We start from the raw sequence: 23219 nt of genomic DNA on the forward strand, positions 1-23219 counted from the left end.
TCCCTATTTATCAAAGATGACATCTGTGAAACCTGCACTTCTGACAGAGCAGCAGCAAAACTAATCCCCTGCATCAACAAGCATTACAAAAGCAGCCCAAAGGAAGCCAGCAGGGCAAAACCTACTCTGTACATAAATGAGCAGTTCCATTCAGACATGGACAAAAGGTGCAACCCACTGGCCCCCAAGGACAGCAGGAAGCAGGTTCTGCACTAGAACTGGAGCAGCACAACTCTTCCATCTGTTAATCTGTGAGACGCAAGAGCAATTGACTTGCATAAAAAGTGACAGAAAAATCAGACCGACCAAGTACAACTAGCATACAGTCTTTTATTTTCATATATAACGTATCTACTGCTTACTGATTTAAGTATCTTCCTTCTGAAAGAAGGAAAACACTCTTCAGAAAGTTGTGAAATGGGAATGTTGTGATAAGAAAGAGTGAGAGAGGCCACAGTTGTATGTATGGCTCAAGAAAATCACTGATCCTGAACTCCTTCCCTGCACCCCAAATAATTTACTCTCTCGCTACTTGACTACTATAGGCAAGTCACAGTTCAAAGTCAGGAGTTCAAGCATCCCTGGTAAATGCGAAGTTTTTATATCAGAAGCTGCTTACATTTGAAAGATAGTGTTAAAAACAGAATCTGCATAAAATCAAAGTGTTTCAATGCTTACAGTTAGACCTACAACAGAAAAATGCTATAAGAACTGGTCTGTAACTGCTCTGCTGATGATCATTAAATACACTACATTAGTTCCAAGATTATAAACAAATTCACCATCTCATATACCCACAACACTAACAACATACAAGTGGCAGTTAATTCTTTCCTATTCGGAGTCAGTACATGATTGCCATTTTAAAACTTCACACATTAAAAAGTCTTGAAATCTGCATGAAGTAGATTCAGCAATACATAATTCAGTAATACCACCACATTCCTCAGAAATGAGCCATCCCAACTTAAGGAATGTGCACTCTTCTTAAATACTGAATAAAGCAGTTATAACTTCAGGCAAATACTAACTGCTACAGAGCCAAATTAGGATAAAGCATCACCAGGATCTAGTTTTAAGGTAGCTTTTAGTATCAGAATAGCATTTCACCCCCAGATGCATATGATATTAATTTGTCAGGGATATCACCACTGACATCTACACTAGAGTCTCACATTCCATCCCTTCACTCAGACCTGCTGCTTCCCTCACCTTCCCACGTCTCTTTACAAAGACAGGTTCTAGCACTTGTAAAGCCTCATTTTTCTGTGTTCAGTGGTACCCCATCTAAGCACCTACCAAAAGTAATGGAAAAAAAACTGACTCAAGTGGCATGGGAGATAAGGTTCCTTCTAGATAGATATGGCTGCACCAGACAAGAGAATCTGCATCTTCTGAAGATGGTAAATGTCTGATGGTACCTGTATTGAAGGAGTCTCGGATGCAAGGGAAAAAAGCTCTCCAGGGACACCTTAGCACACAAACATGATCAGATCTCCCAGGGGAATGTTGGGGGCATTAATTCAGAGGCTTCTGCACCTCTTTTGAGGCTCCCCCTTCCTCAATCTCCCTGGCATTTTACCAAGAAATCTTTGAAGGTACCGTAACACCCTGTGGTGTTGTGATGTGGTTTCACAACTCAGTAATGTCTGTCACTACCACCCTTCTATCAACAGACACCCCTGGAAACTCAGATTGACCATTTCAATGATGTTTTGTGGTTTGCAGGTTTTCTGACTTTAAATGCAGCTGCTTTTTTCTTTGTTGTTGAAAACTTACTTCAAACGTCCAGCAAATGGCGCAAAACACTTGTCCTGTCTTGGTACAGAAGAACCTATTAAGTGCACATTTACATGATACCAAGTACCACCAATACACAGTGCTGATGCCAATCAGCTACTGAGATTTAAAATGCAAACATCAATTACTCTTTTTATTTCCAGAGATGCAGAAGCAAGTGTTCAAATCTCTTCCAGATTTCTCTCTCATGAAAAATAAGACCAAATACATTTATGATTTCACAAGACCACTTTCTTACACTTGAGAATGGTACTGGTACTGAAGAAACAGGCTAAATCAACAATAAACTTCACAGCAAATGAACTTGACAGCTTACTTCTTAGAATCATTACACAAATTATTAATTTTAAGAAGCTAAAGAGCTTCCCTTAAAAACAATAAATACAATCACTTGGCCTATGTACTTTAATAATGATATTGATCCTTAAAAATTTAAATGTATTTGGTAAGCCATTACTATAAACCCTCTACTGTATGTCTGAAACGAATACATACACCATCATCCTTCTCCACGGTTTCTGTCAGGCTACCCACTTACCTTATGTAAGCCTCATAAGAAGGCCACTGCCTCATGTGGTGGAAAACTGCACACACAGGACAGCAACCCTGCATGTCTGCAGTGAATGAGGAACCTCCTGAAAGTGTGGAATTTAATGTGTGTGACAGAGCCACACTACCATGCACATACAGACAACTAGTGCACAGCAGCAGTTACAAAAGACAACAGCTCCACAGAACGTAACGACTCCAAGCAAAAACGCATGAAGTAGCTCTCTGATTTATACAGAATACACACATTCTGGCGTTTTTGTGTCTTTCAGACTACAAAATCATCTTCTCAAGCAAAAAATCCTTACAAATTCTTATTTCAGAATGCATCATAGAGGATCAGAAGAGTCAGAAGAAAAAAAAAAATCAAGGAAAAAAAGGATGACCACTCAGCAGAAAGTGCAGCAGAATGAGGCCAGCACCAAGTATTACATGTGTATTTCATTCTTGATAAGGAGCAAAAACTGCTTCTTTGAACCAGAATGAAGCTCCCACAAGTAAATAGTGATTTATCACAGAAACATTTGAGGTGCTTTAGTAGCAGGTGCCCCAGAAATCTGGCAAACATGAAAGTTTTATTGAATGGTAGACAGGACCATGATCATATCTACACTACAGATGTTCACTGTCATGACTGTTCAAGGTGAAGGGATACAATGTCTAATCAACAGAGCTGTGCTGCTGCAAGTGCCCTGTATCAGTGTTGATTACACCTGCAAACCTGTACTTTCACCTCAGTCATTCTGTTTGCAGGGTGGGGTACCAGGTGTGCACCATCCTGGTGCAATGGTGGTTTATCAATGCAGCTGCGCATATAAAAAGAAAGTCCAGCAGCACACTAGTACAGGCCCTTCCAAGGAGGGCAGCAGTTTATCTCAGGAGGAAGCCAGACTTTGGAAGTCCATTCAAATTCCCTGAATGAAAAAAGTTACATTAGCAAACAGATTGCAAAATATTTGCATACGTATTAGATCTTTTGTCAGCACAGCTCTGTGAGTAACTGAGAAAAGAACTGCAACTGACAACCATACTAACATAGCTTTAGTAACAGCACTTAAGACTATGCACATCATTCAACCCAAAGGCCCGTGATCATGTTCAATGAACAAAATTCACATTCAATTTACTGTTTTCTGCCTTTGAGGAAATACTAACTAGTTTTAAGAGGAAAGAAAAGTATTATACACATGTGTTGTGCTTTAAACCCAGCTGAACCCAGGACAACATGTCATTGATATTTTCTAGTCCAGAGCTTCATGGGTGCTTAAAAGACTATGCACATACACTCTATTGGCAGTTTTACTACTCCTGTAATACCTTCTGAAGCCTTTATTCACATTTTTCCAAGTAAGCTAATCCCATATCTGCCCTAACAATTAAAATTTACCCAAAGACAGCAAAATAAAATTGATTTACTTTTGGTCAGGTTTACTTCTGCTCTCGGGGTCTGAACAGTTTGAGCAAAAATGAGACAGTAAATAGATTCTGCTCATTAGGAAAAGTTGTGAGTAGAATCACAAGCAGTGTAGATAGCTCTCATTTTTTCTTTCCCCCCTTTACATAGATTAAGAAGAAAGAAGGCAGCTGTCTGTGGTCACAAGCTTAGATTAAAAGAAACAAAGGCAAGCATCTCTGTGTAACAAACCTTTTAAAGGCCCCAGCACAGGCCAGTTTTACACACCATGGTTCTAAGTTTAGGCAACAGAAATGTCAATTACAAACTCTGACTGTTATTGGGTAAACGCAAGACACAGTATCTTTATCATTCCTTTACTGTCACCTTGACTGAAAATATTTACACATACATACTACTTATTTGACTAATGTTCAGTGCCTGCTACTGAATCAAACTTCTTCAGCAGCACTGAAAACACATTTTCAGCAACTGCACTGGAAAAAAAATGCACTTTGGAAAGGTGATTCACACAATCTGGCATTCAGCCACTTAAGTACCAAAGAAATGAGCTCTTCATCATGATTGCTAGGAACACTGCTGTTAACTGAACGGCAACAGTTCAGCAGCTGTTAACTGGTAATGGAATATTCTGAACACTGAGGCTAAATCAGAGAACCTCACAGCTTAACTGCAGCAGCTCATAAGCTTGTTCATATTTAAACATGAAAGATGACAATCCTACAACTGTCAGATTTCAGCTTGAATACTTACACTGTACTTAAAAATTCCCCTTTTCAAACAGTTTTGCACCAACTAGTAAAGCTGTACAGGCTTTTTATCAAGCTGGCATCATAACTACATAAACTAGCTACACAGCCTAAACTGTTGTACTTAGTTTCTAATTAAACAATCTGTATCCTCTGGCATGTCTAATTCTTGCTGTCAGTCAAAACTGTGTATACAGAAATGGACTCAAAACAACTGCAAGATTATGATTTGACTCCATCAGCACAGCTGTTGAAGAAAAAAAATCTTGTGTTTTTATACTTTTCCCCTTATTTCCTTTGTAAAAAATAAGCTAAAATACAACCAGCTACCATTTTCATTCTTAATCTAACAGAAAGGCTTCATTAAATGAAGAAAAATGAATTAATTTATCTACCAAATTTAGAGAAGCACAGTAACTACAACACACCCCCATGCTATTAACAATGCAGTAAACAGTTCAGTGCCCAATTTTGGTTGGCCTTTACTGTGAGAACACACATAAGGCACATTTAATCTTTGCTTCTTACTCCCTAACTGGAAATCTAACATTTTTCTTAACCTCAAAGTCTATGAATGCTTGAGACGTCTACCATCATTAGTACCTGCGAAATTTTCACTGATTTCAGAAGCTTAATTAGACAAAAACTTAATAGTAGTACAACCCTTGTAACTCAGTTGCTGAGGATTTCCCTAGTGAGGAGACAGGCCTGACAGCACACAAAAAGCACAACCAGCTCTTGCATAAACTAGCTAAATCTTACGTGTATTAAAATCCTCTCCTTAAATCTCCTACCACTGTCCTACTATTTGCAGCACTATGACACTAGGCAGAGAAAGTGCACCAGAGAATACTGCTAGTTTAGACAGACACTACCACAACCACCTAATGTTACTCTTACCTAGTACAGCCCCTCCTTCCATCTTTATCAGTTAAACTTGATAAAGTCTCAGCCTTACCCCTGTAATCCTTGCCCTTCCTCTCCCTACTTACTATTCCTAGCTGAAGTTTCAGGCTGTATAGAATTAAAATCCTACAGGTTTAAGTTACAACTCTGAAGACAATTACTATTTTAAGTGGGAAACAAATAACCTAACCTACTACCAGAAAATCTTAGTGGGCAAGCAGGATTAAGTAGAACAAACATCGTCTTTTGGTGAGTCTCCTAGACACTGAAAAACTCCTATTTACTACTACAGACTCTACAGACTCAGACAATTCAATTAACATTGCTTTCGGGAGTTTCAGGGTTGGTTGGTTGGGATTTTTTTAAACTCAAAAGACACATAATGTGTGAATTACGCATATCATTTTATATCTGAACAGTTTTAAGATCTCTATTTTGTCATGTACATGCATTTGCAAACTTCATTTGCATACCAACAGAAATCAACTAAAATATAAATACCTTTAGAAAACCAAATACCACAGAAATTTTGTAAGAAAGCGTTATTTAAATGCTGGTCTTGAAAACAATTACTTGATTTGCAAATCACTGGGGTCATGTGGTCTCCAAGTAGGCTGAAGGTTAACATGAGCCTTTATTCTTCCACCAAAATGCATTAAACCGCATTTTGGAGCAATGGTTCTGCAGCCACCAAGGGAAAAACAAATTTAAGGCCCAAGTGAAGAGCTATTTTGAGTGTATGCCTATATTTATTCCTATAGAAAGTTCCAAATGTCATAGAACAGTAACAAGCAGCTGGCATATATAAAAGTGGAGCACAACCCAAAATATCTATTACAATTAACACAGTATGTGCTACACTTGTGCAGTAACTACACATGATCATTTGTCATTGACCAGCAATTGAAGTGCTTGAACAACTTGTGTATTTTGTTTGTAGAAGTAGCAAAGACAAAGTTGACGCTAAACCAATTCAAATTACCACTTACAAGAAAACTGGGTAAAATAGAAAGACAAAAAAAAGCAAATTCTCATTAAATAAAGGAAAATATAGCTGAGTAGCAGCTGCCAACGAATTTATTTAAACAAGACTGTGCTGATTCAGTATTCAAAAGAGCTATTTCTGCAAAAAAAATCTTAAATAGATCGAGGGGGAATAACCAGGGAAATCGGGAATACTATATACATCCTTTGAGTTAAATAAAAGAAATCAGCATTTGTTTGTCTCCCTGAAGTTCCTAGAAGGAAAACATGAAAGCACATGCAAGAAAAACTGCATGTTACACTGTTTTGCATTATTGAACATACAAAGAGCAGGGAGACTGTAACACACATGCGTTTCGTAACACGTTAAAAAAGATTTAAGGTTCTTTCCAAAAAGCTAAAACGGCAAGATCTTCTTAACCCACTACTAAAATATAGCTATCGCTTGGAGGTATACATTGAAAACTACTTAATTGTATGAAACAATATTTGGTCAGCATCAAAGAACGGCTTTTGCAAGCCAAATGAGCAGCTCCAAATTACCATCACCTCCAAGAGACAGTGGTTCAGTACATGAGCTCAAGGGATGAGGGACAGTTATTGACAGGGTATTTACTGAGTATTTATTGCCAGCCAACAACCCCCACTGCCTAAAAATCCAACCCCTCCTCTTTTCCCCCACAAGGAGTATGATTAAAGTTCCACTTTTCTTATTTCACTCACCAATAAGGAGATCACCTCCACTGCCCAAAGATAACAGCCATCAAATCGGGACAGATGAGTTTCTAAGCCCACCCTCCGAGGCCCCCCAGCCCCAGCACTGAGTTCGGGGGTTCCCAGCGGCGTGCGCTATCCCCGCCCCAACGACCCCATATCCGGCACTAGGGCAACGGTGGAACTGAAGGGGAAAGGCGGTTAAAGTCGGTCCTGACGTTCCGGAGAAGCTCGCCGGTGTCAGCTTGGTTATGGCGTCGATCGCCTCAGAGCACACCCGTCCTCTCTCTCTCCTTTCCCCCCCCCCCAACATGGAGGATCCCGCCTTGCAGCCCGCTCCGCCCGGGGAGGGCGTCCTCTCCGCTCCGGCCCAACCACGTTATGAGCTTACGGGGCGGCGGCTCTCAGCGTCCTCCGGGGCCCCCGCATTGAGTCGCCGACCTCCTCTGGAACCGGGCCAGGCCTCCGGCGTGCCCTGGCCTTGCAGCCGCACCGACAGTCCCCCCCTGAAGCCAGGCCGCGCCGCCCACCGCCGGGGTCCCTGAGGCAGGCCCTGACCCGCACCACCCGCCCGCCTCCATTTTATAGTCCGAGCCCAAAGGCGTCCAGGCCGGAGGAGGCGGCCTCCCCTTCGCCGCGACCTCTCCGCCGCAGCGGAGGGCCTCGCTGCCCGTCCTCCTCCCGTCCCGGTGCGTTCTCCGGCTGCTGGCCGCCCTCCTGCCCTCACTCACCGCGGGGAGGGGGTGCGGGGATCTCGCTGCCGCCGCGGGGCTCAACCGAGCCGAGCCGCCATTTCCTCTTCGCAGCCGCGCCAGAGCGCTGGGCGGGGGCGCTCCTCCCCCGCTACCATAGAGACGGAGCTGGCGACCGACAGCTTGCCTAGAGCGCTTCCCTTTGCGCACGGCTCCCGGAGGACTTCAATTGGAGGCGGGCCCGAGCGCCCCCTAGCGAATGGGCGGATAGGACGCGGCCCCGCCCGGCCTCCCCACAAGGGAGGCGGAGAGCTCTGGTCACCTCAGGGCTTCCTCCGCAGTTCTGTGGGATCCACAACGCCTGCTCCCCATTCTCGTACCTGAAATACGGGGTGATCTGACCGCACGGAACTCCGGCTTTATTCGTGAGCAAAACTGCGCATTAACAGCGCTAAACATCGTTTTGTTCGCAATGACCTCTCGGAGGAGAAGCACAGCTCCGTGACAGGATTAACATGGCAGAGGAGCTCCTCTCCTGCTTGTAATCAGCTGCTCCGTGCTGCCCACCTGTGCGTACTCCGTTGGGGTTTGGTTTATTCCTATTCTACCTGTTTTAAAGAATCAAACAGCAATTGCTGCAGTAGTGCTTTCCTCTGGGTCCAGGTTATGGAGTGCTGAGGAAGGCAAGTTCAGTGATCAGCTCATCCACCTCATGGAGGTTGGTTCCCTTTTAAAAGGGCCAGGCCACCCAAAAAACTCTCCAGGATCCAAGCTGCTATACATACCTATAAATAGTTAATTCCCATTGACATGTTTTGTTTCTATTGCCATCATTTGTGATAGTAACAACCTACAGCTTGCAGTCACTGAGGGGTGCTGATGTTTACAGGAACACCTATGAGGCCTGACCTGGACACCTGAAGAGCCTTTCAGGCAGCTGGAAGTGAGAGGTTTGTTTTTTTGACTGACCCTGATACTGCATCTTTTTCCTCATGGGTTGATAACATTGATTTCAGCTGGATCCCCCACAGGTACAGTGTTCACTAAAATGGGTTTAAGGAATGAAAACATGAGGAAACACACACACACTTTGCATGAATTCTGTGGAATTACAGGATTCCATCAAATAAATTGCATCTTTTAGAAGCCTGTATTCTATACAGGTGACTTCTGGTGCTAAAAGCTCAGGATAATGTTGGAAAAGGTATTATTAGCACAGTCAGCCTCTTTCTCCATCTGTAAAACTGGGCAGTATAAATACTTCACACAGGAGCAGCAAGAAGTAATCCCCCCCCAATGGACTGCTGTGCAAAAGTACAAGACACCATGATTAAAGACAAGCAGAGTTTGATTTTCGTTCTGCAGCTACAATAAATGAAAAGCACATGGAAGAGAAATACCTTATGATTTGGTAGATCAAGCTGCGCTGTGATTTATGCCCTGGGAAGAGCTAAAACATGTTGTTAATGGACAAATTTAGCATCTAGGGAGTGTTCAAACCCAGGAATTACACACCAAGGGAAAGGGAGCATGCAAAACATGGAAGTGTACACCAGCAGTGAAAAGGGGATGCCTGTGATAGGGGAGCCAGCAGTGAAACAGGTATTACATTCGCCTTACATATAAGGGGCTTACACCATCTCAACATAATACTGATTCACTTTGCACACCCAGTGAATACCATCCAAACCACATTACAATTTCAAGACAAGGTCTACCTTTGCTGACTAAACACCTGCTAAGGGTACCATTAGCACCTCAGTTTTTTTCCCTTCCCATTTTTTTCCTGTAAAAGGCTCATTTCCCTTAATTTAGGAAGTTTACTGCTGAGTTACTGCTCTGAATTTGCACTGTCCTGGCAGAAAAGCAGAAGTAGCTTTTATTTTTGGTTTAGGCCTCCTTGCATATAGCATGATGATAATCTCTAACTGGTTTGAACTGAGAACACTGGTGGGAAATCCTAACAGAGATTAATGACTATCAATCGGCTTCTAAAACAGCCTAACAAGCACCTTGTCCACCTTTCCTTAAACATGGCTAAAGCTTATGCTGAGGTATCAATAAATCCCTCAGGACTAACTTTCCTTACAAGAGATGGTCCCCTTAGATCTGGAGTGTCATTTCTGCTCTCTTTCCCTTCACCAAGACAGCAACCATCTCTAGTTTTTGAAGATGCAAACCCCTTCAACATAATACTTACTTTATGTTCACCCCTTCTCTCAATTATTCCTCACTGAATGTTCTGGTGAGCACATTTCAGTAGCCAGGTAAAAACTAGAGACAGAGTTAGCCCATGAAAAAAAAATAGGAGGGAAACAAATGAGCAAGTTCTCTCCATCTCTGGTATTTTTAACAGATAATCAATCATTTTAGATCAGAAGAGACCGATTTCTATTCACTGTGGCTCAGCTTTACCTCTTTTTTAATGGAAAAAGGCCTTTGTCCTTGGAGTTCAGCACAGCACTCAAAATAGATATGTCAGATGTCAAAGTAGTGTATCTTCTGGGTCCTTGATTCTCCAAGGCTCTTGATATTTCATTTGTTGTAAAGACTGAATGAACACAGAGAATTACTTTACTGAGGGTTAATCATATTCACAGAAAAAAAAGCAGTGCCTTATCATCAGACAGAAACTTGCAGGTATTTTTTACCTCCAGTTCTAGGTAAATTCCACTCCCCCCTGTGCCTTTTTCTGCAGGGATTTTTGTGAGTGCTCCAGGAATTACTGATCTTGGGTTGGAATTAACTCAATTTCAAATATCAGTCATCAAAATGGCATTCTGAGATTAGGGTTTATCAAATCCTAACTCATGTAAAAATTCTACAAACTGTGTAGTTTGTAGTATTACTGTGTAATTACAGTAATTATGTTTCTTTTCATCTTGATTTTGTAGTCTTACCCAAAAATCCCACTTTTCATGTTATTCCCGCCCTCATTTCTGTAAGATTCTTACAGGATTGTGATATATTGAAACCATAGGATGATTTCCTGGGAACGAAGTAGCTTATTTTCCAACTTTGTACTTACAGAAGTATCCTGCAAGGTTTTCCTCAAGTAATAAAAGACAGATTTGGTTACAAATCTGGGGAGAATGTGAGGGGTTTTTAACAGAATCACGTGTTAGTGCTAGAAAAAGAGGAAATAATGTAGGAATTGCTGCACAGCTTTGTATCTCCCTAATCCCTTCTTAATTTTATAAATCTTAACAATGAAAAGTCATGCAAGATTGGTATTTCCAAATCCTTAAGTATTCCAAGTTATGAAGCAGAGGGAACAAAACCATTCATCTTCATTAAAGACAGCCATGGGTATTACACATGGAATGATCAAACATTTATTCAGTGAGATACAAGTTAAAAAGAGGGAAATACAGGTCACAAGGTAGCTGTCTATCAGGAGTTGTGTAAATGTGTCATTTATTACCCAAGATATTGCTCAGTCCCCTAAACAAGCAGAGATTTCATTATGCCCAGAGCATTAGTAAAGAAACAAAAGGCCTGCATCAAGACAAAGGAATAGCAGTTCTATAAGGTTTTTTAGTATACTTTTTTTATCACATTGGCCTAATGATGCCATCAAAAAAGGTGTCACTACCAGTAGTACTGTTTAGTAGTATTTAACTGCATAAAACCAATTAATGCATTAGAAAGTCACTTTGTTTCCAGACTCAGTAAGAAAATGCTATGGTAACATTCAGTGTGGTTGTTGCAACTGAAGTGGTTTTAAGTCTTTTTCTCTCAAACAGAAGCCTAGTTTCCAAGAAGCTTTGATATTAACAGAACCATCAAAAAACTAGGGACAGCGTATTAAAGGAAGAGAATGCAGCTGGCCATGATATTCTGCTCAGAAACACTGCAAACTTCTTTTTGTTAACATTATGGTCAGAAGAAATGCCAGCTCCTACAAATATAAACAAAATCCCAAACAACAAACCAAACAATACTTCATGACAAGCAAACCCACAACTCAGGAGCTGCTTTCAGCCCATTCTTACTCTTTAGCTCAGGAACAACTAAGGAGTAAAAGGAAACCTCTGTGGCAGTTGGTTGGACTTCTCAGCCTCTGAAAAACCATGTGCCAGCACCACACAGTCAAGCATGAAACCAAACAGCAGCTCACACATTTTTACCTTACTTATTCACTACATTATTCTACTTACTAGAAAACAATAATACCTATTATTTACCTGTAAACAGCAATTGTGGCTATGAACTATGCTCTGTTGCCTACTCTCTTGTTAGGGGTATGTCTCCTTCTATTTACAAGCCAGGAACCCCTCCTAGAGAAAAGCACCTTTACCCTCTCTCCCTCTTTATGGAAGTCTCATGAGAAACTCCACCTTTTAGGGAGGAGCTAACAAGAACCAGACTAAACCAAAGCAAGATTTACAAGGCCACTGGTTCCAAAATAGGGCCTGAACATTTATGTTTCCCAACAAGTCAAATTAGCTTTTAGGGTAAAGCCTGAGGAAGAGCCCTCTCCAATCAACAGAGATACTTGCCAGCTGTAGCTTGCTTTGTCAGGGCTAATAGCATCTATTACTAAATATTTGAAGTCCTTTGACCAATATTCTGTGTTGTTTATAAACTTGGTGCTTTGCTTGAGGAGTGAAGTTAAAATAATAATTTCATTGCGGATTTTCTTGGTTTCAATCTAAGAACAAGTGTAATTAAAGTGAGTTTGACTCGCTTTGTTTTGGCTGTGCTTTATTGGGCAGTTACAAAAACAAGAATGGAAAATGAATGGAAATGGCAAAGCTAAAGCATAAGCTAAATGGCAAAGCTAAAGCATAACCAATAAAAATGAGTTTCTGATTTAAAATTATTATCTGTGTAAGTGAAATTACATTTTTATGAGCAGTTTCATTTGCAGAATAAAAGTTGTATGTCTTCAGCTCACTGTTGATGTTAACGCACAAACTGAGGTGTGCTCTTGTTTGCTGTGGAGTGCTTTGAGTCACAAACCCCACTGGGTTTAACCAGTCAGTTTATTAATTCTCCTCAGCAGCCAAGACAAATTCTGGCAGAGATCACAAACCAGAGCCCCCAGTTCATATCGATGCAGAAACTGGTGGCACTTTACTAGTTGTGATTTACAGCAGACCCTCCTCCCTTCCCACTATCGTGACAGGGCCAACTCTGTTGCAGCAGCCAAGGAAGGCTCTAGAACAACTGTTCTGCTCCCGAGGACCCTGCTGTGTCCGTGTAGGTGCTCACACACGCTGCCAGTGCACCGAAATAGGGAGCACACCAACGAAACCATCAGTTTCTGCCTCGGTTGTTACTGCCGGTTGTTGTCCATTATTAACGCGTCAGACAAGGGTGCGATCCGCAGAGCAGCCGTGGGAGCTCCGGGTAAAGGTGCTCATGACCGCAAGTGGAAGCAGCACAGGCCCGGCCCCGCCGTCTGCCCTGCGGCCAAGAGGGGTGGCCCTCTACCCCACGCGGCGCAGCGGCCTCCGATGACCGCGATCCCACGGGTTAGCACTGCTGCACGGCTGCTCCTGAGCTGCACAGCACCCATCCTGCTGCCATCCTACAACCGGACTGGCCGCATCCTGCCTCGGCCACTCCACTGACAGCCCCAGCTCCAACACACCACTCCCCGCCGTCTCTATGGTACTGCCGGCGGGGTGGAGCCACACGCCGGGTGTACAATCTATCCCACGGGACGCCTCTATGGTTGCATCTTCTCGCTGATTGGCCGAGAGGACGGCTCTCGCGAGATCCGCGCCAGCGGCCTGGCGGAGGCGGTGGAGGCCCCGTGTTTGTGCGTCGGAGCCGGCATCGCGGCGCGCTCGGTAAGATGGCGCCGGGCGGTCCGTGCCTGCCCTCGGGGGGACGGGAGCTGCCGGGGCCCTTCCGGTGGCCCCGCGGTTCAAACCGCTGCCGGCTGCTGCGGGTGCCGGGGGAGCGTTGGGCCTGTAGCGAGCGCGGCCGAGCGCTTCGGTGTCACGGGCCCCGTGGAGGGCCAGGCTGGGGGCAGCGGCTCGGGGGGCTGCGAGGCAGCGGAGGGAGGTCGGGGTCCCTCAGCGGGTGAACGGCCCTTGTGTTTCGGGCAGCCAGAGCCTGTCGTGACAGGAGCGTAGTTCCGCAGCCGCGTGGTTGGGTTGGGAGCGGGGTGAGTGCGGAGCCGGGGCCCGGTCGGCTCCTCGGCCGGCCCCGGGGGGTCGTGCCTCCAGCCGGCCGGGTCCCGTGGGCGCCGTGGGGGTTCGGCGGTGGTTGGGAGAAGGAAGAGCCTGTTGGAAGCGGCTGGTGATGAGAAGCCGTGCTGCCGCTCGTGTTCGCCTGCGAGGGGTGGCGGTGCCTGTTGCTGTTGTTGTTGCTGCTTCTCCTCCCCTTTCGCTGCCCCGTGATCGGGACTTCGCGGTAGCAATGGTTAAATGCTGGGTTTAGCCAAGCGCTTTGCTTACCAATCGGGAAATAAATGTCGAGAGAAATACTAGGAGATAACATTTTAATGGTAGCATTGACAGGAGCACTTTGGAGGACAGCAAAGCTAAGTGTCAGTCTTTAGTTGTACATTGGGTAATGTAATGTGTAGTTTTGTAGCTGAACAATGTATGGAGCCGCCCTGAGTTTTGAGGAAGACTTTAAGGCAAATGCTGCTTACATAGGCTTTACGTTAGAAGTTTGCTATGTTTTTTCCTGGCTAGCTGTCAAAGTCTTTGATTCACTTTTTCACACAGTGATGTTGTGTGTCCTGTATGAATTCCAACCAAGTTTTAGTTGGAGTAAGTAAAAGAAGATGGTATTAGAATGTTTTATTCTGATGACTGATGAAAGCAGCTTTAGAGACTGGCTGGTAGATGTGAAGGTGTGCGGGAACAAGGAGGAGGAACATATGAAATTGTGGTTTGAGATAAAAGGCTCTTATTTGGTTTATTAGTGTAGAAGATCTCATTAAAAAGATACAAAGATGGTAGTAACACAGTGCTTACACGCATTAAACTGCTTGAATCCTGTTAAATGAGATGCTTTGCTTTTCTTATAGTAAGAATCCAGGATGAGTTATACAGAAAAACCTGATGAAATCACAAAAGATGAATGGATGGAAAAACTGAATAACTTGCATATCCAGAGAGCAGACATGAACCGCCTTATCATGAACTACCTTGTTACAGGTAACAGTGAGTAGTGATGCTCAGGAGGCTCTTGAACAAATGGCACTTACTTTATCAAGGCAGTTTTGGCTGGAATGTGCCACTCAATTGAGTGAAATTAAGAGCTTTGAGGACTTGGTGATTGCTGTTGGGTGCTCTTGGAAACGTACAACTACTCTCGTGTAAACTGATTTAGCTTCTGAGCAGTTACCATGTAATAGAAGTAATATTCATAAACCTTAACTCCTCTGCTAAAAGATACAGAAAAGAAAATGTTTTCTGGAATGCTGTAAAGAAACACAACATGGTTTTGTACTATGTCCTTTTTTGTGTCTTAAAACAGACTTCAGGGTATGTTGCTTTTGTTAAATAACACTTTGAAAGCTGTACAGAGCAATCAGAAACAAGTTTTAACTGGCTGGGAAGATAAACTCTTAAAAGGACACTGTTGACAAAACAGCTCGAGACCAGAAATATTAACCCCTATAGCACATTGCCTAACTTTATACTTAGAACAATCAAAACTCCTCAGAAACTGTCCTTAGCAATTATGATACATACCATGAGACTAAGCTGTTGCCTGGGCGGGGACATTTGTGTCCCATCTACACCCTATTTACACTGGTGTGTAGGTAAAGCCTCTGGGATGAAGGAAGAGCATCTCAGTGGGTGGTGTAAATAATTTCTGTGTATATGAAAGCATGACTTTGCATGTAAAATAGCTGGTTTAGCTTTAAAAAAGTACAGCTATAGTACTCGTATAGTACTTTATAGTATAAGAAAGCAATGTTCTGCTGTTAGTACTGCTAAGCCTGTGGAAACAGATTTGGGGGCTGGAGAGTGAAGCAAAACTGCCCAAATCTTGGAAATCCCACTTTGGAATAAGCACATTGCTCTAAGTATAAAGCAAACTTTCGAGTTAAGAGGTGTGGGATTACAAGCTGCATGCATCTTTAGAGAAGGCACATGAATTAAGAATGAATTAGGTATGTCCTGTTAGATGTCTGTTGGATAAATGCTTATTTAAATAGAGAAGAATTGAGTAGCAGTGTGGATTTAACCTGTAAAAACTCCAAATGAACAAGCAGTACTCAAGTTTCTTCATTTAAACTGATATTTAAGTGTTTAAGGAAATGTGTTTTATAGGTAAAAATGTTTCTCTTTCAGAGGGCTTTAAAGAAGCAGCAGAGAAATTTCGAATGGAGTCGGGAATTGAACCCAGTGTTGATTTAGAGACTCTGGATGAAAGAATAAAGATTCGAGAAATGATATTGAAAGGACAGATCCAAGAAGCCATTGCGTTAATAAACAGCCTCCATCCAGAATTGTTAGATACAAACAGATACCTTTACTTTCATTTGCAGGTAAGGACAGGTAGCAAACTTTGTTTTAGAGCTTTCTGAGAGCCTGGGAAAAGCAGAGCAGGTTAGCAGCGTGTTGGGAGGTTTGTGTGTCTGAACATGGGCACAGTTTGAAGTGTTCTTGTCAGGCTAGCAGCGTGTTGGGAGGTTTGTGTGTCTGAACATGGGCACAGTTTGAAGTGTTCTTGTCATGGTTTTGTAGCAATAGGAAACTTTGTGGCATGGTACAGGAACCATTATATACAATCAGCAACATGAAAACTTACAACAGTAGCTATGGTCTGTGGCTTAACCAATTCAGTTACTGTTAGTTTGAATTTTAGTAGCTCTACCTCCCAACAACTGAAACAGCAGTGTGTCAACAATATTATTCTCAGCCTAAAACCAAAACACAGCCCTGTACCAGCTGCTAAAATGAAAATGAAATCTATTCCAACTTAAACCAGGGCATTTGAGTAATGCTTCTTTTTAAAACATGTTATTCAGAAGCATCAGGTTGCTTTTTTGAGTAGATTTTTGAGAGATGTCTGTGTCTTTTCTCACACATTAAGAACAACTGACCTCAAACTGTTAAAGTATGGATTAGTGTTTGTCTCCAGTTTCACACTACTGTCTGAATATTACAGCCTTGACATAATGAAGATTTAACTTCTTTAGCTAATATTGCTGTATCTTCCTTACGTAGCAGCAGCATTTGATTGAGCTGATTCGGCAGCGTGAGACAGAAGCAGCTCTGGAATTTGCTCAGACCCAATTAGCAGAGCAAGGGGAGGAGAGCAGGGAATGCCTGACAGAAATGGAGCGCACGCTGGCTTTGCTTGCCTTTGATAATCCTGAAGAATCACCATTTGGAGACTTGCTTAACATGATGCAGCGACAGAAGGTAGTCCTTTTGCAAAAGGAAATCAATGTCTTTTATTAATGTGTGATGAAAATAATGTCCACATATTGTTGATATGTTTAGAAAAATAATGTATCTAATGGCTACAAAAGAACAGAAGTATTTCTTAAGCAAGAGTCAAAAACCATGAAGTATTCAACTATTTGGCTCTCTTGTTTTCTCCAGGCTCATAGTCTGAGAAGCTTTGTCCTGAGGAATTGGCACACTAAGTGTGATTTTTGCAATGTCTTTGTGGCATTAGCACTGTTAATCATACGAAGGCTGTTACTGAACTCCAGTATTTCTTTTCTAGGTATGGAGTGAGGTTAATCAAGCTGTTCTAGACTATGAAAATCGTGAATCAACACCCAAGTTGGCAAAATTACTGAAACTACTACTGTGGGCTCAGAATGAGCTGGACCAGAAGAAAGTGAAATACCCCAAAATGACAGACCTCAGCAAGGGGACGATTGAAGAACCCAAGTAAAACGTGTGCAGATGGACATCAAACAATCCTAGTACTGCACAGTATACATTTATATCAGTCTGTGACTGAAATATTTTTACTACAGTACAGCACTCAATTCAGATTTTTCAATGAACATCGAATTTGAAGGGAGAAAAGTCCCTTTTAAATGCTGCAACAACTGCATTGAAAGGCGCTGTATCTCTTTGAAAGTCTGACTTAGGCTATGCACTATAATACCTTTTTAAAAACCAAGTGAACAGGACAGGAACAAGAGCATTTTTAGAAGTACAGAACTCAAACTTTCTAATTGGCTACTGATGCCTAGTTTAGTGGCCAGCGAGTTAACACGGTGTTATATTGGCAACTATTCAGTTCAGTTTAACTGTCTCCTGTTTGAAATGTGTATATAGAACAGTGAATATTTTCTACCTTTAAGTTATAGCCAGATATACATTCCCCTTCAAAGTAACTGGTCAAGTTTTCATCTATAAACTTTGCAGTAAGGTCAATGTTTTGCTTAGGAAATAGTGTACAAACTTGTAAATCATAATTTAAGGAACTATTTTGTTTTTGTTTTCCTTGTTTCTGACTTTTTTGGTGCTTTATATGGTGAGAGCTATATTCATAATGGATCAGTGACCCATCTTTTCAGGAGGAGTATTGTTGGAAAGACGTTTCTTTTCTTTCTTTTTCACTAATGACCAAAACGGCCCTCAGAGGTATTTGTGGGTATTTCTTAACAGGGGCCTTTCCCCACTACATTCATTTTGCAGCTGTGGACACTGCACTGATTCCAGCAGGCTACAAAAGCTTTGAAGGCTGCTGGATGTTTGTAAGCTGAAAGACATCTTGTGTTAGGAAATCCAGTGGAGGGGAGAGGTGCTTGTTGAAGCCTCTGATGCATCATCTTGTGCAGGATCTGCCTTTATGCTTGCTGAGTAAGAGTCGTAGTTTTAGAGCTACTTGGGCTGGTTTTGCCTTGAGCTGAGCAGAGCAGGGCTGTCTAAAACCAGAAATTTCCTTGTTTCTTTTTCAATTCTTCCATACCTTTCTGAAGAGATGCAGTTCATCTTCACCTGTATTTGTTTAATGACTGTCCCTACTCCACTTAGGATTATAGTTTTAATGTTTTACATGTGAAGTCCAGACTTTCAAGTCAACAAATTGTAATCTTCTGGGTATGGGATGCTCTGGTCGACTTAGTTTTGCAGCACTGGGGTATGTCCGGTGGTAGTAAGCACTAATCTTGCCAAATCAATCTCTAGGTTTTTAGGTCTGTATATCAAGTTATTACAGATTTACTTAAACAAAGACTGAGCTGATGGGTGAAATAGCTTAACATCATGAAACACAGGCAGTTGTCACACCGGTCCCATACTGTACATAATCTAGTCTTGTATGGTAGATATTACCCTGTAGAAATGAAACTTAGTTTTCACTTAATTTTACTGGAATACTTACGCATTAAACTGTATAAAGCTTTGCAGATACACCTGATTTAACGGGATCTAACAAAACCTGTTACTGATTGCATTACTGTGAACACTGTTTACTTGTGGAGCTATTTTCTGGGTGGGGGGGAAGCAGTTGTTTGTTAAGCAGCTATTAGAGTTGTGGAGCGCCAAGGTTAAGCTAGATGATGGATATAACAAAATTACTTGTTCTCATTTGTTACTGATCATTCTCTTCTCCACTTTGAGGCATTTGTGGTATGGAGATCTTCAAGTTTATACAGAAGAAGCTGACAGTAGCCCCCCAGCTACAACAGCCTTCACCCAGGCTGGTTATTCTAACACCAGACTTAACAGTTGTGGGTTTGTTTGGTTTTTTTATTTTTTCCCTTCTTTTTTTAATTTTACATTATTTTCTTAAGTTTATTTTCTTCTTTTTTCCTTTTTTTCAAGTCGGTTGATGTCTGAAAACTATGTATGACTTTTAGTTCATGAGAAACTGTATGGTTTAATATAACTGTTTAATAACAAACCGCAGAAACAAAACTGGAATAGCTCTTAATTTCTTTGTATAGAACTGATCAGCTTTTCCTCTGTTCTGACACTGGTGGTGGTAAATGTCATCTAAAGCTTGTCCTGGTTGAAGTGGAAAGTGGAGCATTTTTGTGGCATTTTTCTCCATGAGAAATGCAGTATTAGAGTCCTGGTTGAGAAGTTCACTGTATTTCTAGAACACTGCATTAATTTCTTATAGTCTTTGGACAGAGATTGAACATAGATTACTTGAATTCTCACTAGCTTGTGGTGTTGGCTTTGGGTTTGTTTTTGTTCCCATTCTAAAAGGAACCTGTTTTTTAAGGGGTTTACTATCAAATTAGCATAGAACTATTCCCCTTTGTTTTTATGAACATGCCACATTGATAAGCAGCTTTAATCTGTAAAGTTTTTGGTAACTGCAAGAAAATATTCGAAAGCTATGCATTTTAGAGAAAGCATAAAGGTAGTGATATTGGTACTTCTAAGGATCTTTATATTAGTGTATATAAAATAGTTTGCATATACAAATATAATATATAATCTGTTTGAAATATTCTTGAATGGTAGGGGCTGTGAAACATATTATAATTTATGGAACTATTGTACACAGTAAACAGACGTCTCAGTACACGAATGAACTTTTGTCATATGCATGAGAAGTGTCTTCTTTGGTGACTACTAATGGATGGGATTTTGCTAACCCATTTTTGTTAAGATAACCACTTTAACAAATACTATTAAACACCACTTGGATCCGTTTGCTTTAGTGTAAAACAAGTACATCTTTTGTTCCACCTAATTTAGAACAACATGAGAATAACTTTTATAAGAAGATTTGTTCCAGACTCAACAGTGGCAAACCTGGCAATGAAACATTGTACACTACAGTCATTCCTCCCCCTCCTCAACCTTTCTCTTGTTGAAAGCAAGTATGATTTCTTTCATTGAGACACAAAGAAGTTGGGTTGTAAAATACCCTGTCTTAAATGCCACTGCAGAAAGGCTCTGTGTCAAGTGTGGTTTAGGCTCCAAATCTCTCTGCAAAACCTATCACCTCCTTAATAACGGTCCTCTGCTGTTGCCATGTCCCTTTCTGCCTGTCAAATCTAAGCTAAACTGTGGCTGCTCCTGCTGTACAATGGAGTCATTAGTGAAGGGGGGATGTAATAGGTTTCCATGAAGATTGCTCATACTTTGGGAAGAACTTAACCAAACTGTGTCATTTTATATAGCTGGAAAAGAGAGGCTGCTGCACAAAAGCTATCAGCATTTTAAGTAAAGCATTTCTTCTCAAGACTTCTGAAGAGGCAAACATATACTGCTTGAAACCAGGTGAAATAGCGCTCTCTGTAAGATGATTTCATTGAATCACTTTCAGCTTCTTCCACCCACACTAAAAGAAAAATTGAAATGAATGTGGGGAGCACTTATGTAGCATTTAAGATGTGTGAAATTACCTGGAAAGAATGCTGTCTCCTTTCCACTCCTTGTACATATAGGGGAAGCCATTACATTATTGTAGGATGGTTTTACTGGTTCTAATTTGTAAACTTTGCTTTGTATGCTTGAGTATAAGCTTAAAAGCATTACTTCAAAAGAATCCTTGACTAGTAGATGAGTGTTGCTCGACTTATTTCAAACCACTTTCTGTCCAAGTTCGTTAAGAAGTTTATTAAATTGAGTTGGAGCGTGATCCTCTGTGTGTTATCTTCACGGGTAACGGGGCCTCCTGCTGTCAGCCACAGCTGAAAGCATCCTGGAGGTGCTTACCTCAAAAAATAGGAAAGGATATGAGTCATATGTTGCCATAAATCTACCTTTAGCAAGTCAGGCTCTGGCCTGTTCTGCAGGTGTCTCTTCCATCCAGAAGTGCTGTTACTGGTCAGTATCTGTTCTTACTGTCATGTTCTTGATGAAAAGGAACAAGTTGGGTTTATGGGTGTCATGAGCAGCGGTGTCCCCAGCCCTGCTTGATGTCCCTAGTCCATCAGCTCACTACTGTAAGTACTCAGCTGAGCAGGGGCGAAACACAAAGCTGATGAACAGCACCCTTCAAAGGATTTGTGCTTCTCATGGACATGTTGAGGTGCTAGAAGTGATTTATATTCATTTCCTATCCCCTCTTGCCTTCATATGATTAAATTGAGAGTGAGATCACCCAAACTACCACTTCTGGGGGGCACACTGATGTGTTCATCAAATGGGGATTCTAACAATCTGCTGCCACCTCTCACCCACTTGGGGAAATTCCTGCGTGGGAGCTGCTGTTCATTCAAATGCAGTCTCCATTTGTGAACCTCTCTGATCATTTGCTTGTTTTTAGCATATAGTTGTCTGCGGTGATTTTTGCAAGGTTCTGTTATTTAGTACTAGAAACCACACTTGTTTTCTTCAGACTGGGCAAGTCACATTGAAACTGTTCTTGGTTAGCAGGAGGCTTTCAGGCTGCACTTGAACTGGCCTTTCAGGAGCCTGTTTGTCCCTTAGGGAACATGTGAGCCTCTCCTTTCACACCCCTTCAGGGTTTGGTTTTCAGCTGTGCTTCATAAAATCTGCAGCCATTATGTGGATAAGCTCCAGTGATAATTCAGCTCATATATTAACCCAATAATCTTTTGTGTGGTTGAATCTTCATACAAATTAAGCTGAACACAGGAAAAAGGGTAGGAGATTGTGTTCTTGCACCTGTCTTCTGAACTAATTCCATCTCCCATTTAATCAGCTCAGTGGGAGGTTTGCTTCCAGAAAATGATGCAGTCTGTGGTTTTACTTATTTATGTGCATGCAAGAGATGCTACACTCAAATGCTTATTTTAGCTGCAGCTATTTTGGACAGTGAAACTCACTGCTGATGTGAGAAGCAAATTAGTTAAAGCAGCTGTTAGTTGGGGAGGTGATGCTGAATGGTACAGGGAGAGGAACTGAAGAGTACAATAGCTAAAGAAAACTGCACTGTGCTTGATTTCCAAACTGCATCCTAATTTTGGTACGTTAGCAGCTGCTGTTGTGTCTTGCATCCCACAGCAGTGAGACTTGGCGTAGTAGTAACTCATGCAGGGGTTCAAGTAAGTTGTCTGTATATGTGATTACTATCCTATGCCCAAGACTTCTTTAGTTTGCTTCTGAGCTTATGACATGCATTTCACTTGTGTAGTTACATCAGCACTCGTGTCTCCTCCTGCCTTGAATTAACTCCACGCATACACTCTATTTAAAGCCCCCCACGTTGAACAATGGCTTTGATTTTTGGCTGCCTTTTCCCATGCCTTGGCTCCCTCTTCTGGAAACGGGCACAGTAGCAGAGTGAATAAAAATAGTTTCTAGTTTCCAGTTTCCTGTGCAAATAAAGGGCGGAAAGCCTACTACTGGATTGGAGGTTAAGCCCTGTGGTTACTACACATGGTTCCTCTCAGTTTCCACTTGTAGCAAAGCTTGTATTGGTTTTCTCAGCTGGCAGCAGCTCTGTGTGACTGTGCCAAGGGCCTTTTGGGGTAGATCTCTCTGAGGAAGAGATGCTGAAGCAAAGGACAAAGTATGATTCTTGCTTTGGTCAGCCCTGGCAGCCTTCTGGAGTTCTCTATGGGGTGTAAGGAATCTCTTTGCTATTTGA

At 41.9% G+C, this 23219-nt stretch overlaps 2 protein-coding genes across 2 annotated transcripts in view; one reads left to right on the plus strand and one right to left on the minus strand.

Moving 5' to 3' along the window:
• Positions 1-7916, minus strand: part of DIDO1 (death inducer-obliterator 1) — a 50763-nt gene extending 42847 nt beyond the window's left edge. The window contains exon 1 of the mRNA XM_031047019.2: positions 7848-7916. The gene's annotated coding sequence lies outside the window, so the exon portion shown is untranslated. The remainder of the gene's footprint in view (positions 1-7847) is intronic.
• A 5603-nt stretch (positions 7917-13519) lies between these two features.
• On the plus strand, positions 13520-21302 carry GID8 (GID complex subunit 8 homolog). The gene is made up of 5 exons (XM_005146785.3): positions 13520-13609; positions 14803-14932; positions 16079-16275; positions 16958-17155; positions 17466-21302. The coding sequence occupies exons 2-5, from the start codon at positions 14815-14817 to the stop codon at positions 17637-17639; spliced, it is 687 nt and encodes a 228-aa protein (XP_005146842.1). The 5' UTR covers positions 13520-13609; positions 14803-14814; the 3' UTR covers positions 17640-21302.
• The last annotated feature ends 1917 nt before the right edge of the window (positions 21303-23219 follow it).

Source organism: Melopsittacus undulatus, chromosome 10 (assembly GCF_012275295.1).
Source record: "Melopsittacus undulatus isolate bMelUnd1 chromosome 10, bMelUnd1.mat.Z, whole genome shotgun sequence".
Taxonomy (NCBI): Eukaryota; Metazoa; Chordata; class Aves; order Psittaciformes; family Psittaculidae; genus Melopsittacus; species Melopsittacus undulatus.

Coding starts and splice junctions, on each gene's coding strand:
- GID8 (XM_005146785.3), top strand. CDS start 14,815: ATGAGTTATACAGAAAAACCTGATGAAATCACAAAAGATGAATGGATG. Junction 14,933..16,078: donor CATGAACTACCTTGTTACAG/GTAACAGTGAGT, acceptor TTTCTCTTTCAG/AGGGCTTTAAAGAAGCAGCA. Junction 16,276..16,957: donor ACCTTTACTTTCATTTGCAG/GTAAGGACAGGT, acceptor TTCCTTACGTAG/CAGCAGCATTTGATTGAGCT.